This window comes from Phyllostomus discolor, chromosome 3 (assembly GCF_004126475.2).
Source record: "Phyllostomus discolor isolate MPI-MPIP mPhyDis1 chromosome 3, mPhyDis1.pri.v3, whole genome shotgun sequence".
NCBI classification, from domain to species: Eukaryota; Metazoa; Chordata; class Mammalia; order Chiroptera; family Phyllostomidae; genus Phyllostomus; species Phyllostomus discolor.
Window position 1 is genome coordinate 34,071,094 of NC_040905.2, and position 14,822 is coordinate 34,085,915.

The 14,822-nt window shown below is 58.4% G+C and overlaps 1 protein-coding gene across 6 annotated transcripts in view; it reads left to right on the top strand.

Annotated features, from left to right (window-relative positions):
- Positions 1 to 14,822, top strand: part of SLC12A7 (solute carrier family 12 member 7) — an 84,736-nt gene that overhangs the window by 52,561 nt on the left and 17,353 nt on the right. For all 6 annotated transcript variants that reach the window (XM_036020298.1, XM_036020297.1, XM_036020300.1 and 3 more), the window contains exons 4-12: positions 3,985 to 4,131; positions 5,474 to 5,528; positions 7,254 to 7,384; positions 8,263 to 8,504; positions 9,357 to 9,568; positions 10,828 to 10,995; positions 12,957 to 13,055; positions 13,734 to 13,791; positions 14,407 to 14,581. In XM_036020298.1, coding sequence (XP_035876191.1) covers positions 3,985 to 4,131; positions 5,474 to 5,528; positions 7,254 to 7,384; positions 8,263 to 8,504; positions 9,357 to 9,568; positions 10,828 to 10,995; positions 12,957 to 13,055; positions 13,734 to 13,791; positions 14,407 to 14,581 — 1,287 coding nt within the window. The remainder of the gene's footprint in view (positions 1 to 3,984; positions 4,132 to 5,473; positions 5,529 to 7,253; positions 7,385 to 8,262; positions 8,505 to 9,356; positions 9,569 to 10,827; positions 10,996 to 12,956; positions 13,056 to 13,733; positions 13,792 to 14,406; positions 14,582 to 14,822) is intronic.

Below are 14,822 nucleotides of genomic sequence, written 5' to 3' on the forward strand. Positions count from 1 at the left end.
GAGACCACACAGATGCCCCTGAGGGGGCTGGTGGGCTGTGCTGGGCTCCAGGGCAGACCAGCCCCAGCAGTGTTCATGACTCAGGGTGGATATAAAAGGAGCTCCTTGCACCGGAGCATATTTCATGACTTCGGATGCAGGTGAAGCCGCAGGGAACGCGGTTGTGTTGAGTGTCTTTCTGTGGAAGAGTGATGGCTGATTATTCCTTCCTTCTTCCCTTACTTTTAAAACTCCCACACAACAAGCATGTATTCCTTTAAAACCAGAGATACAAACCGCCCCGACCAGTGTGGCCCAGTGGGTTGGGCATCGCACCACCAAGTGCAAGGTCGCAGGCTTGCTTCCTGGTCCGGGCACATGCCTGGGTTTGCCCATTCAGTCCCTCCCTGGTTGGGGCGCAGCCGATTGATGTTTCTCTCTCACACTGGTGTTTCTCTCCCTCTCTCTTGTCCTCCCTTCCCATGTCTCTAAAAAATAAGTAAAATCTTAAAAAGATACAGACTAAAAATTTTTTAAAAAAGTTTAACCACCCAAGGAGTCCCTCCAACGTAGGCCTCAGCTCCCAGAAGCCCTGACGGGCAGTGTCCCTTCCTCCTCCCCCTGAAACCTCGACAAAAACGGGCATTTCCCGAGGTTTAGCAACAGCTCTGCTCTTCCGCTCACCTGTTCTGTGAGCGGCCCGCTGAATGGCGGAAATTGGCTTTTCTCGATTTTAAACGCTGGCTCCCCTCCTTGTTGGCTGTGAGGACACCCCTTGAAGGGCGGTGTGTTCCAGAGGAAGGGCCTTGGAATCAGCTGCTTCCTGGCGAGCAGGACAGAAGGCTTTGTGGGGCCTGAGCCCCTGGCCTCCCAGAGGGGCCCGGCGCTTTCTGCAGTGTCCTGTCAGCTGGATGGGGTGGCTGAGTGACCCCCACAATGCTGAGCTGGGACACAGCGGGAGGGATCCCGACAACTGCCTCTCTGCCCTTCCCTTCCCCATCCCACTGTGCCCACCCTGCCCCTCTGGCCAGTGCTGGGGCCGAGGTGCCGGGAGCCTTGTGTCCAAACAGCCTCACTCACTCTCCCCCCGAGTGTCTCCCTTGTGCCTGCATCTGGTCTGACCTTGGCCCCTTTGGGCTCCAAACCAAGAGCTTTTGCCCTCTCTCCTTCCTCTGACTGTAAGCCCAGCAGGATGAAGACTCATTTCGTGACACTTGAGTGTGTTGGCTCCCGGTGTTTGAAAAGGGCTGCTTGTTCAGAATGGAAATAATAGAGACATGGGGGACATGGGGCATGGGATGTGGCCTCCATCCTAGGTGGAGGGCAGTGTGTCTGGTCCCCCTGCCACGATTTTCTGGATCCTTGGGAGCTGTGTCCACCCTGGCTGTCCATGAAGCCACCGCCCCTTCCCCCGCCAGGCAAGGGACAGGGAGGTTACAGCTTCGGACAAGTGCCCTGGGCACTGCCTGTGGTTTCATGGGCTCTGGATCCACTGCGGGGCCCCAACTGTTCGAGCACATGTCACATGTCTGTCCCTCTGTCTGTCCACTGGAGCTTGTGTTCCAGCTTGCTGTCAGCCTGCTCCAGGAAGTAGACACTTTCCCTCAGGGACCTGCATCCGGATGCTTCCTGGAACTGATCCTCAGCCTTAGCTTGCGGCACCAGCCAGGCCTCGCCTGCTGCGGGAGCTCCTTCCAGGCCGGGGTGCAGCCCAGTGGGTCACAGAGGGCTTGCAGCCCAGACCCCACGTCAAGGTTTCTGTTGAGATGGAACCTAAGTGTTCAGCCTGGTCAACCTGAACAAGGCACATGGCGTGGACTCACTGCCAGGTCAGGACCAGGAGCAGGGCTGGTTTTGGCCGCAGGAAGGACGGCCACCCCGTGACCCTCGGCAGGACTGGGTAGAGCCAGGCGGGCAGATGTCAGCTGGGATGAATCCAGTCACCCCCCCCTTAGGACTGAGTGCAGGTCCTATGGGACAGCCTCTTACTGTCTCTCAGACCAGCCAGGCACAGGAGCTCGTCCCCAGAGATGGGGCGTTTGTTCCCCTCGAGGCTCCGGGGCCTGGAGCCTCCAGTGCCTCAGAGACAGTTGGGTCCTTCAAAGCTGCCTTTTATGAGAGAACTGAAGGCCGCTGTGCCCTTCCAGGGTGACTCAGGACCATGGCAGCCGCTGGGCACAGAACTGGCTCCAGGCAGGCGGGCGGGGCCCACGTGAGGCCTGCAGTCCCAGCTGCTCCAACTGGAGGGTTTGCCTCAGCCTCCACTGGTGGTTTATCAATCTCCCATGTGTTAGCTGAGATTGTATACAGAGATCATAAAATAGAAGCCGGCAGTTCTCCTAGCATTGCTGTCACTTTGCATATTTCATGTCACTTGGCATATTCCTTCTCATTTTTGCACAGTCGAGACACGCCCACCATGTGTGTAAAACCTGTAACCACTTTTATTTACACAAAGGTACGGGTACACTGTGGGTGGGTGGGGCTTGTGGGGGGAGGGCCTCGCTGGCTGGGAGCTGGAGCTGGGGCCAGGCATTGAAGGGGCTGCCTGCCGGCTCCCCAGCTGCTCTCTTAGGTCCTTCTCCCCAGGGCCCTAAAACTCATGGGAGCTCTGTGGCCTTGTCCGTACTCAGCGGCAGGTGCTCCTGTCGCCTGTTCCATTTTCACCTGAGAAGCCCATCTCCTGTTTTTAATGGGGATTCAGCTTGTTCTCCTTTGGGCGTTTGCCCTCCGGCCACCTCCCCAGGGCTGGCCAGTGTCCCCCCGAACCCCAGGCTGCAGCCCCTCTCTGAGCCACCACACCAGGTCCTTGTTTTCGGCCAGCCTTGTCATTCGGGAAAGCTTCTGGGATTTTTTTGTAATGATTAATTTTAGAGAGAGAGAGGAAGGGAGAAAGAAGGAGAGAAAGCGAAAGAGAGAGAAATACCAACTTGTTATTCCACCCATTCATGCATTCGTTGGTTGATTCTCCCATGTGCCCTGACCAGGGATCAAGCCTGCAACCTGGGCGTATCGTGATGATGCTCTAACCAACTGAGCTACCTGTCCAGGGCTTTTTAAAAAATTTACATCCAAGACATTTCCCTCATTAAACAGCATCTTGTCTTTGCAGCCAGATGTCCCTAAATCCCAAGTGTGCTGCCTGAGTGTGGTCCAACTGGCTGTCATCCCAGGTCACAGACAGGGAGGGCTGGGACCCCTGGGCCTTGCCTGTCCTCTCTGGTGGGTGTGGGGCTGTGGGTTCCTGGCCACATTGCCACCTTTTCCTCTGAGCTGGTCTGCTCATCCCGCAGTCTTCCCAGGGTCCCAGCAGACGTTTCTGGCAGGCACACCCCGGCGCTGCCCTGTCCACAGTTACCCCATGTGCGGCAGTGCCCCTCCCGTGTCTCTGTGCCTGCAGTCGTGGGCTTGGGGAAGTGCCCTGTGCACCCAGACGGCCAGTTCTCTGAGCCCTTGATGGTGCCCTTGATCACCTCCTCCACGTGGGTTGAGACACTGCTGATTCTGCTGGAGTTGGTGTCTGCACGTTCGTGGTTTTAGGGAGCATGACTGTCTCACCCTCCGTGGCCCTCACTTCTCCACAGATTGTGGTCCCTGAGGGTCTGAAAGCCGGACCTGTAGCAGTTGCGTTACAGTTGCGTTAGCGTCTCGCTCCCATCTTTTCCCAAACTTTCTCGCCTTCCTGCTGTTCCCTGCTCTGCCCCCTGGAGGGCAGATGTGGTGTTGGTCCCTCTCAGAAGGCCACCCCGCTCCAGCACAGCCGGAGTCCTGCTCTGGTATCTCCTGGAGCCTCATTTCATTTGGGGGCTGGTCCCCCTTCATTTTTCCAGGTCCAAGCAGCTCCAAGCTTGCTAGCTCCTTTCTTTGTCCGCCTGTCCCTGGGACCTTTTCCTGGGGCCTGAGGGTGTAGCCGGGGCTCCCGAGGGAGGGGTCCCTGGGGAGAGGGACTGAGGTCTGCTGGACGCAGGCGTGAGCTCCCTAGGACCGCTGTTCTGTCTCCCACAGAGCCCAGGCATGGGCACCTTCATCGGCGTCTACCTGCCCTGCCTGCAGAACATCCTCGGCGTGATCCTCTTCCTGCGCCTGACGTGGATCGTGGGCGTGGCCGGCGTCCTGGAGTCCTTCCTCATCGTGTTCATGTGTTGCACCTGTGTGAGTGAGCAGGGCTGTCCTGGGATGTGGCGTTTCTGCCTCTGGGGCGGTGGTAGCTGGGTTCCAGGGACCCGACCAGGCGGATAACCATGGGCTCTCCAGGGTCCACTGCTGCCCATTGCTCTGAGGTTGCCCATGTGGATTCTGTCCTGGGGCAGCCTCCTCATCGGCGCTGGTGTAATCACGGGGAAAATGGGTGTGGCCTGGGGGTCAGGCTGCCTATTCCCAGGCTGTCTGCTGGCTGCAGGAGGGAGTCTCAGTTAGTTGCATCTGAAGAAGTACAGGGGGCAACCCAGCCACCAAGGGTTTTCCCTGGGCCCTGTCGCCACTCTCGGAGGTCCTGCACTCTGATTAGAGCCCTGTCCACCCATCTGGACATTTTCGGGGACCTCATTTATAGGAAGGAATGGGTGCTGGTGACTTGTTGAGCCCCAGACCCCGCCACGCCAGACCTGGCACTTGGCCTCTGCACCTGCATCTCTGTCTGTTAGCAGCGAGCAGTCTCTTCTCTCCACTCTTTTGTTGTGTCTGGTTTACCCTCTGGGTGCTCCTCAGTGCCTCCTCCCGGCCGCCACGGTGTTTCTTGCTCCTTTATTGTTAAGAAGGTGATTAAGCTATTCTGTCACCGCCCATCGTCTGGAGACAGCTGTGTAAAGAATTCAAACAATGCAGATGGGTCCCCCGGGCCCCTCAGGCCACTTCCCCTACCGTCCTAGGCTTCCCGTACCAGCCTTCCTTGGGGAACTGTGGTGAGGTCACCTAAGAGGCCTGGCCACGTTCTCCCTGGGTCACAACGTGTTTCTTTCATTTACGGTCGGGAAGTGTCTGGAGCAGTGCCAGACACACACACAAAGGGACAGAGAGCAGGGTAATGGGGTGGGGCCTTGTTCGGGCCCAGGCGCTGCCCGGCAGGAGCAAGGTCACAGCGGTCACTGGGGCCTCTGCTTCCCAGGCTGTTCCTTCTGGTCCTCGGGTTGTGAAATGGTGACTCCCCAGCCCACAGGTGTGGCCGTTTCCTGAGCAGGTGGGCACCTTACACCGCATGGGGGCTGGGCACCCAGGCAGAAGCCAGCCCTTCATTGCTAGTCGGGGGTCTTGAGTCAGGTGTTTTCTGGGCACCATGTAGGAGCTCAGATTTGGGAGTTAAGTGGGAGAGAAGGTGGGGTTGGGGGCTGGAGTCCTGAGTGTTGGGGCTTTGCCTGCTGGCTACTCAGCAGCCCGTTTGTGACCAGGAGCTAAGGAGCAGGCAGCTGGGCTCTGCCCCAGGCCCGGTGCTGTGCTCCCAACGCTGGAGCAGCCTTCAGAACTGCTCTTCCAGAAGGGTCCCCTGTCTTTTTTGCAGACGATGCTGACTGCCATCTCGATGAGTGCGATTGCTACCAATGGTGTGGTCCCAGGTAAGAGGGGCTGGGGCCGGGGTCTTCTGAAGTGAAGCCTTCCTTTTGTGGGTAGTAGCTGAGCTGAGCTCTGCCGTGGATTCAGTGTATACTCCACTTCCATTTTGATGGTGACCTTGACATTATTAGCCCTTTACCCAAGGTAGCCGCAGGTGAGGCAGGGGTGCAGCCCGGTGTGGATGTGCCTCACTCACCTGGAGGTTGCTGCCGTCATTCATGTCCGAGTACAGAGGTCTCTGGGGGTCTCTAGAGGGGTCTAGAGGGGTCGGGGGGAGGGACGTCCTCAGCCTGGCCAGGCCCTCCCAGGGGCTCTGTCAGCAGGGAGCGCACCTTTGGGCAGTGATGTTCATGCAGCTTGAGAGCTAGTGCCCCTGGTGTCCTGGGGCCTCTTGCTGTGTTTCCCCCAAGGGCACAGTGGGGCTTTGCTAAGACCAGGGCAGGGACCTGTCTTGCAGCGAGGCTCCCAGAGGCTCCCAACTGTGCAGTTGGGATTCACCTCAGGGTGGGAACTGCCAACACCCCCAAGGTTTTTTTTGTGTCAAACTTAATTAAGCCTTTGGTGTCTAGACAAGAGGCTGGTATTTCATGACCAGATGCGTCCCTTTGATTCTGAAGTTTAATTTTCCATAAACCATTATCCTCTTTTAAAGTGTCAAAACTGGAGCGCCACAGGCTTAATTAAATTTGTTGCCTCTGGTGCTGTCTGACCTAGGGGTAGGAGTGCAGGAGGGGCTGCCTGGGTGATGGGGGCAGGGGCTCTGGGCTCTTCCCTGCAGGGTTCGCTCCGACATGTGAGCCCTGAAATGATGGCTGTTTGTTTCCCCCAGTTTTGCAGCGTAGCATCCTGGCACTGAGAGGGCAGTGCCTGGGGGGCGGTGAGCTCAGCAGAGAAGGGAAGGCGGGTGGGTGGGTGGGTGGTACCTCAGACCAGTTCACTCCTTAGGCTGTATCGTCTCTCGTGAGCAGAGGTGCAGGCAACATGCCTCCAGTTTATTTGCCACCTGGATTTGAGGAACTGAAATAACGCCACCTTGTTCTCCTGCAACTTGTGTGTGTATAAGTGAGGCCCAGAGTGTTTTGTACCCCAAGGCCTTGAACAGCTGCCCCTTCCCCAGAGCTGCCCAGTCCTCACAAGGAGCAGCAGTGGTGTGGAGACCACCTTCCCGCTAGCCATGGAGCGTGAGGCCCCCTGTGGGTCTAACCCACATGGGTGTGGGAACCAGTCTCCCTTCGCTCCACACCCAGCTGGGAGGCGGCACCGGAACTCGGTGCTGGAGGAGGGGTTCCACGCGCTGTCTTGGAGAGATGATTCTACTGGCAGATTGGCTTTTAGGTTTGCTTTTCAGAAAGAGGGGCACACTCTGCGAAGCTCTTCAGGCATTCCCGAGTCATGCCATGGTCTCCTGGTCGGTGTTGGAGCATGAACTCAGCTGTGCAGCAGAATGTCGGGCGGAGTTATTAGCTGCACTTTTCGGGTGATGCAGAAATGATGCCTAGGCATCCCTGGGTTCTCAGCCCCTTTGTGGCAGCAGTGAAGGGAATGGAAGTGTTGGTCCTATGTCAAGGTGCACACTTACAGGCTCTGCCCCCTGCTTGTGGCCGTGGTTCACCATGACCATGTTTGGTCACATCTTCCAGAGCTGGTCATCTATTCTCTGAAGTTTGCATTCACAGGACATGGTGGGTTGCTAACCCACTGTTTTCTGTTTGGCGTTTTTTTTGCAGCTGGTGGCTCGTATTACATGATATCGAGGTCCCTAGGGCCAGAGTTCGGAGGGGCTGTGGGCCTCTGCTTCTATCTGGGAACGACCTTTGCAGGGGCCATGTATATTCTGGGGACCATTGAGATTTTTCTGGTGAGTGCTTGGTTTGGGGCTGCTTTCCCTTGCACAGACACTGACCCCAAGGGCCGTGCTTCCCATCAGGCCTTTCTTCTCAGCTGTTATTCTCTGTCATCCGGCAAATATGCTGAGTCCCTGTACTGAAGGTTTTCCCCTAAAACTTGACATTGAAGCACTCACGCTCAGTCTTTCGTTGTGTCTTAAAGTGGACGTGCTTTCCTGGTTTGCTAGACCCTTTGGGTTGAGCTCTTTGGAGACCCCCACCCTTTGTCCTGACTTCCTGTTCCAGTGCTGAGGGTGTGGCTGCCAGAAGAAACACTGGGGTTCCTGATGGTGGGCCATGGGGTGACATGCTCCCCAAGCCCTTGTTTGCCATGTCCTGTACCTGATCCCACCCACTTCTAGAGCTTAGTCACAGGTCCCTCAGTCCCTTGCTCCATCATTCCAGCAGGACGCACCAAGCGTCAGTTGGTGAGCCTGCAGTCGGTGCCGGCCCACCGTGGTTCTGGGAGGCCTGTACTGGGCTGGTACACATTTCAGAGCTGTAATGACATCCCTGTTAGCAGAAAAGCACTGCTTTTTTTTTTCAAACTAGAGAATTGGGGTAGCCTTGTGTTCAATGCTGCCTCACTGAGAAGGGTCCTAAGCTTCATCCCAGAATTGTGCCCCGGCCATCACTGTTTGCTGCCTGTGCTTTTTCGTACCAGAGAGTCCCCTGTGGGTGCATTCTGGTGGTACAGGGGCTCTCGGGGAAGGAAGGAACCCAGCACTAATCCCCACCGAGAGAAGGGCCCCTTCAGAAGGTTGCATCTGGCCCCCTCCTTCTCCCCATGTGCTCATCTTGCAGACAGGGACAGAGAGGCTGCCCCTCTTGACCTGCTTTGTCCCCACAGACCTACATCTCCCCTGGGGCAGCCATCATCCACCCCAAATCGGAGGGCGATGAGGCCATGGCCCTGCTGAACAACATGCGAGTGTATGGGACGTGCACCCTGGTCCTCATGGCCATGGTGGTCTTCGTGGGTGTCAAGTACGTCAACAAGCTGGCCCTGGTGTTCCTGGCCTGCGTGGTGCTGTCCATCCTTGCCATCTACGCTGGCGTCATCAAGTCTGCCTTTGACCCGCCAGACATCCCGTGAGTCCCAGTTTTCCGTCAGGGATGTCTCATGCTCGGTCCCTCTGCTCGGGTCAGGTCTGCAAGGATACAGCGTTTCCTAGTTTGTAATTCAGGTTTCATCTGTGGCCATGACGGTGGGGCCCAAGTGGTGGTGCCTTACTTACCCTGGCTAGGGCCCCAGGTGTCTAGCAGTCTTCCCTTCTCTCCCTGGCACCAGGGTGAGCAGTCAGGATGCTCTTGCAGCCAGCTGTCTTCAAGGACAGGACGGGAGGTTTGGGGGCAGGTCCGGGGGTGTACTGGTTGGCCAGCAGACCTGAGGACAGATAGGCAGCACCTAGCTACTCCCAGGTGTTGTCTGCTCCCCAGTCCTCACGAAAGCCCTCATGTAGGTTCTTTTCTCACCCTTCTTTTGAATGAGAACACTAAATCCCAAGGAAGTGGCCCTAGGTCACAGAGCAAGCAAGTGGGCCGGTAGAGTGGCCAGCATGCAGGCATCGGGTTGTCCAGCAGCCGGGGTGCAGTGGGGTGGGCTGGGAGGCACCTGGCACTGAGCACCCTCCTGGCTCCTGGGCTTTGCTGCCTCCCTGTGCAGTGAGCCGCCTGTGTGGGAAGAGTCCCATTCGTCCCTGTGCCCGACTCTCCAGAGCAGGGTGACAGAGCAGACCACCCTTAGCCCCACGCTGCCGGACTCGACCCCTGCTCAGACACTGATGTCCAGCAGCTTGTGCAGATGTTCTGGTCAGGCTAAACGAGAGCGTTAGAAGCTACAGACAGGGAGCCACGCACGCCTCCGCCTGGTGACCGAAGAGAGTGTGGAAGTCATTTCGCACAGTAGTTGCACGTCTCCTCACGCCCCCACTCCTGTTCCAGGGTGTGCCTGCTGGGGAACCGCACGTTATCGAGACGCAGCTTTGACGTCTGTGCCAAAGTCCACAGCACCAACAATGGCACGGGGACCACCATGCTCTGGGGCCTCTTCTGCAACGGCTCCTCGCCCAGCGCCACCTGCGACGAGTACTTTGCCCAGAACAACCTCACAGAGATTCAGGGCATCCCTGGCGTGGCCAGCGGTGTCCTCCTGGGTAAGTGTCCCCTGGATCTCGGCTGGGCTGAGGTGTCCAGAGCCCAGTCCCTAGGAGGCCATCCGGCCTCGACTGTGCATGGCCGTGCCACCCTCTCCCGCTGCTGACCTGCCAGGGCCCCCGCTCCGGCTGGTTCTCCCAGGGCCGTGGATGGCAGCCGTGCTGTGGAGGCCAGTGGTTCAGGGGCTCCAGGTCCATCCTTTTCCTTCAGGACTTCCTAGCAGCTCTGGCAATGAGGGAAGGCACTGACCGGTGGGGGCTGGTTTTTCCTGACTTTGAGTTCTTCTGTGACGAGAAATTGGGCTGGCTCCCCCACTACGCCAGGAGCGAGGCCTCACCTTTTCACCTTTTACAGAAAAGGGAGAGGGATGCTCCCGAGGCCGTGGTCGCTGGGACCCCAGCTGCCTGCCCCGGGGTGGAGGTGGTGTCGCGTGCCCCTCTGAGGATGTGATGACAGTGGGTATTGGGGAGTGCAGGCTGGGCTGGGCCGAGATGGGTGGGCAGGTGGGCAGGGCTGCACGTGTGCACACATCCCTCAGCACGGGGGTCTCGATGTTCAGAGGCCCCTGACTAGGGAGCCCACCCCCCACTTCTGGGCCCCTGGAGGGGACAGCTGTTTACAGGGCGCACAGGGAGGGGGAGGGGGAGACCGGGTGCCCTGTTTGGAGGGAGCAGGGGCAGGTGGACAGGGGGAGTGAGGCATGGAGATGACCTGCAGGGGCTGGGCGACACAGTGGCTTTCCTGCGGGAGGAAGGGATCCGTGTCGGGGTGAGGGCCCTGAGGAGACGGGCTCTGCAGCAGGGCCCCTGTAGGGGGCCTTGCAGGGAGGGAGGGTCTTTATGGGGCGGGGGCCTACAGGCTGTAGCCTGGTCAGCCTGGGATCTGCCCAGGGGTGCATTTGCACAGATGGGGGCAGACTGCGGTGTCACCTCGAGTGTGTGTGGGCCCTCCGTCCGTGAGGGGACCTGCACGAAGGGATCGCTGACCGACTCCCTCCCTGGAGACCCTCCCTCACAGGCCTAAGGCTGCTTGTCAGGGACGCCCTTGTTCAAGGGAGGTCATTCCTTCACATTTGACTGCAGGACCGAAGTCTTTCACTCAGTGATTAGGTGAACAGTTTCCTCAGAGGTCGGTGTTTGCGTTTGGTGTCCTTGTCCTTGTGTGGCGCTGGGGCACGCCTTTGGCTAGGCCTCCCCATGGTGGGAGCGCTGATGGAAGGTTCCGGAGTCCTGTTACCTGTCTGTGTTTCCCCCCACAGATAACCTGTGGAGTGCATATGCAGACAAAGGGGTGTTTGTGGAGAAGAAGGGCACGCCCTCCGTGCCCGTGGCGGAGGAGAGCAGGTCCAGCAGCCTGCCCTACGTCCTCACCGACATCGTGACCTACTTCACCATGCTGGTCGGCATCTACTTCCCCTCCGTGACGGGTGAGGCCTCGGGCATTCCAGGCGGGCTGGAGCCGCCACCTCCCTCCTGCCCTCCCTCTGCTGTCACACAATCACCCTATCTCTGCCTGCCCCCGCCACGCCTCCCTCCTCCCCCCAGTTTTCTCTACTGTTTGCCTCAAAAAATGAGCAGTCCGCTCCCTGTCTGTTCTGAGTGGGGAGCACAGGAGGCCATGTGGTTTGAGGGAGGTTTGTTCCATGCTCCCCGAGAGGCCCATGTTGTTAGAAGTGACTTCTGACTGCAGTGTGGACCCCTGCAGGGAACACCCAGTGCACTGTTGGTGGCAGCCAGGAGTGGACATGGAGAACTGTCCACTGTTAGTGGCCAGGCACTGCAGCCGTCCTTGTCCTTACAAGAGGCAGCTGACCATCTGGGATGGACCTTAGTGTAAGACAGTCTTGTCTCCCCTCACGTGTGGGCACACACATATGTGGGCACACTCAGGAGGGCCCTTAGTGCATGCAAGTCCCCTGTCCTCCCAACATAGACACACACACACACGTGCATACACACAGCTTCACGTGCACACACACACTGCTCCTGGAGACTACCACCCCCGGGACACCCTTCAGCCTACCCCCTGCAGAGCCCGAGCCCCCAGCCGCCCCTGACCTGGCCTGGCTGAGGGGCTCAGCAGCTTGCGGCTGTCGGTGTGTCCGTCCCCTGGCCCCACTTCAAGCCTGGCTGCGCTCCGGAAGGCTGGCCTGCAAGGGGCCTCTCACATCCTCTTTACACTTGATTCATCGCAGCTCTCCCTCAAGTGGTGGAGCTTAGAGGTGGGGGTGGGGGAGGTGTTGGCAAGTGCTTGTTTTTCGTTCCCCCTGGAAGACTGGGAGGTGGGGTCACAGACTCACTTTTTCAAGTGTGGGGATGTGTCCCTGGGGGTCTCTGTCCTGTATCCATCTGTCAGTGTGTAACATGTTCTGGGTGAGTGGGCCTGGAGGGTGGAGAGTATGGAAACACCCTCTGTGGGTGCAGGTGGCCCCAGCACCCGGCACCCTGCCTGTGGGCTCTGTGCCGGCCCTCCGCCCCCCACCTGGCACCACCACACCTTTGAGCACGCCACTACATCAGGTCACGCAAAGCTCATACTCACAGGCGGCCGAGCAAACCTGCTGCCAGTTGACATTTCTGTCTAGTTGGAATCATTTTACTTTCTTTTCTTTTGTATTTATTGACTTTAGAGAGTAAGGGAGAGAGAAATATCAATTTGTTGTTCCACTTATTTGTGTGTTCCTTGGTTGACCTTTGTATGCGCCCTGACTGGGGATAGAACCCACAACCTTAGCCTGTCTGGCTGGTGCTCTAGCCAACGGAGCTGCTCGGCCACGCCCTCGTTTTACTTTATGCACCAGATCCAGTGAGTCTTGAGGGTGTAGGCAGTGACACATCTTCATGCAGGAGGAAAAAGATCAAACCTGGTGCAGAGCTAATGTGGAGAGGCCTTGAGTTACTTTAGGGTCATGTTCTTATGTGCTTGATCCAGACCTGGCTTCGTGACCCCCAGCCACAGGGATTCGCCCAGATCTTAGAGGGAAGTGAGGTCGGAGTCGGGTGCACCTGGAGGCTGCCTCTGGTTTTGGCGCCAATGGCATGCGTCTGGGCTGAGCATTCCTCTGGTCTTGACTGTGACTTAGTTCACGGCGCGGTTAGCTGTCCCTATGGAGAGCAGGGGGGACATCTGGGGCCTCTCCCCATGTGCCCTGCAGCGGCTGTCACACAGCTACACAGTGGTATCTGGCCTGTGCTCTTAGAGGCCCGGAGTGGGGACACTGGCCCGCACAGCTGTGGTCTTCCTCTGCTCGCATCTTCCCAGCGTGGTGCAGCTGAGGTCCCGGGCTGTGTTCGTCCTAGCTCTGCCTCAGATGGGCCTTAGCCAGTGGGGATGGAGTGTTCTAGGTTTTCCTGGTCACAGGTCAGCTTTGCATGTCTATTTCCGCAGGCATCATGGCAGGTTCGAACCGGTCTGGGGACCTCAGGGATGCCCAGAAGTCGATCCCCACAGGGACCATCCTGGCCATTGTGACCACATCTTTCATTTGTATCCTTGAAGGAAGGGGTCAAGGTGTGGGAGGCTTGGGTGCAGGGGCAATCCATCAGCCCACCAGGGTGTGAGGGTGCCTGCCCCTGATGCCCTCCGTGGCTCACCACTGTGCCATCAACAGCTTTGGGTGAGCTGCTCTGCTTCAGGTGAGTTCTGACCACAACACCTGTCCTGTGGAGGGGGACCTGGGCAGGTGCCGGCCTGAGGCGAGAAAATAAAACACGGCACCTGGGCATTAGTAGTTGGTTGTGGAATGTGAAATCGTGCATGAACTACATACAGTAACCATGGTACAACCTGCAGCTCATCACATACATTAGGGACATGTGACTGCGTGTGCATCATGTAATAATCACACACGTGTGCACTGGTCTGTTTTACCATGCTGCAGTACAGGCCTTGAGGGGCTAGTGGAGCCTTTTCTCTCACTGAAGTTTGTCCCTTCTAAGTGTGTGAGCATCTCCTGCAGTGGTCACACTGCAGGCCTGGCGTGTCCTCACTGACCTGAGGCCCGTTCTGTGGAGCCAGGACCCAGCATTGAGCAAGGCCCCCAAGGGTCGCCAGGACAGGCAGTGCGCCCAGTGAGTGGGGGCGCAGGGTGGCTCCAGACCCAACTGCGGCTGGGGCCCCGCCGCCGGCGCATGGCATCTGCTGCTTCCTTGACGCGAGCCTCAGACCTGTCCTGCATCGTGCTCTTCGGGGCCTGCATTGAAGGCGTGATCTTACGAGATAAGTATGTTGGTTTTTATGTGCAACTTCTGGAAACTTCTGGGGTCAGAGTCAGCTTTCTTAAATGACGTTAGCTTTGAAATTGAGACCACTGGGGATTTCACACTGTGTGTGTGGAGTGATAAGCTCCCATGGTCCGTCCCTTTGTTGAGGTTCTGTTTGGTGTGATGCATCCACCTCACCTTCTCCAGCCTGGAGCTGGGGGACCATAGCGTCACCTCAGACCCAGCAGAGCTAGGGGTGCAGGGGTCCCTGGGTGAGGCTGTGGTCACCCCTGCTGGCCCCTCCACTCCGTGGAGGAGTGGCCAGTGCCCCAGGCTGTCACCCCCCAACCCTGCTTTCTGGTGGTCACGTGTTTTATCAGCCCCTCAGGGCATGAGGGCCCCTGCAGGTGCCCGACAGGGAGGCCGTGGCCACTGCCCACCACTTTTGTGGGGGTGACCACGGTGGCCTCACAGACCCTGGGCTGGGCCACGGCTTCCTTGCTCCTGAGAAGACGCTTGGGGGCAGGACCCGTGCATTTACGTGGGGTGGGAGTGGTGCACCCACTCAGACGCTGGGAAGACGCTTAGTCATTGGCTCATGTTTTGAAAGTCTACCCCACCCGCCCCTCCCGCAGGTTCGGGGAGGCCCTGCAGGGGAACCTGGTCATCGGCATGCTGGCCTGGCCGTCCCCCTGGGTTATCGTCATTGGCTCCTTCTTCTCCACCTGCGGCGCCGGCCTGCAGAGCCTGACGGGGGCACCGCGCCTGCTGCAGGCCATCGCCCGAGACGGCATCATCCCCTTCCTCCAGGTGAGCGCGGCTGCCCGCAGGCTGGGGGCTGCACTGACGGCCCCCTTGTGAGAGCCAGCCCTTGGGAAGCAGCGTGTCCGGAGGGTCCCTGAGGCTCTGTCCCAGAGCACAGTCTTTACGTTAAGGATGGTGGGACCGATGTTCCCACCTCCAGCCCGGCAGCCCCCCATCCCAGGCGGTCACTGGGCTGAGGGCACGGAGTGCAGTGGATGGAGGCAGCCACTCACCACCTGGGCTGGCA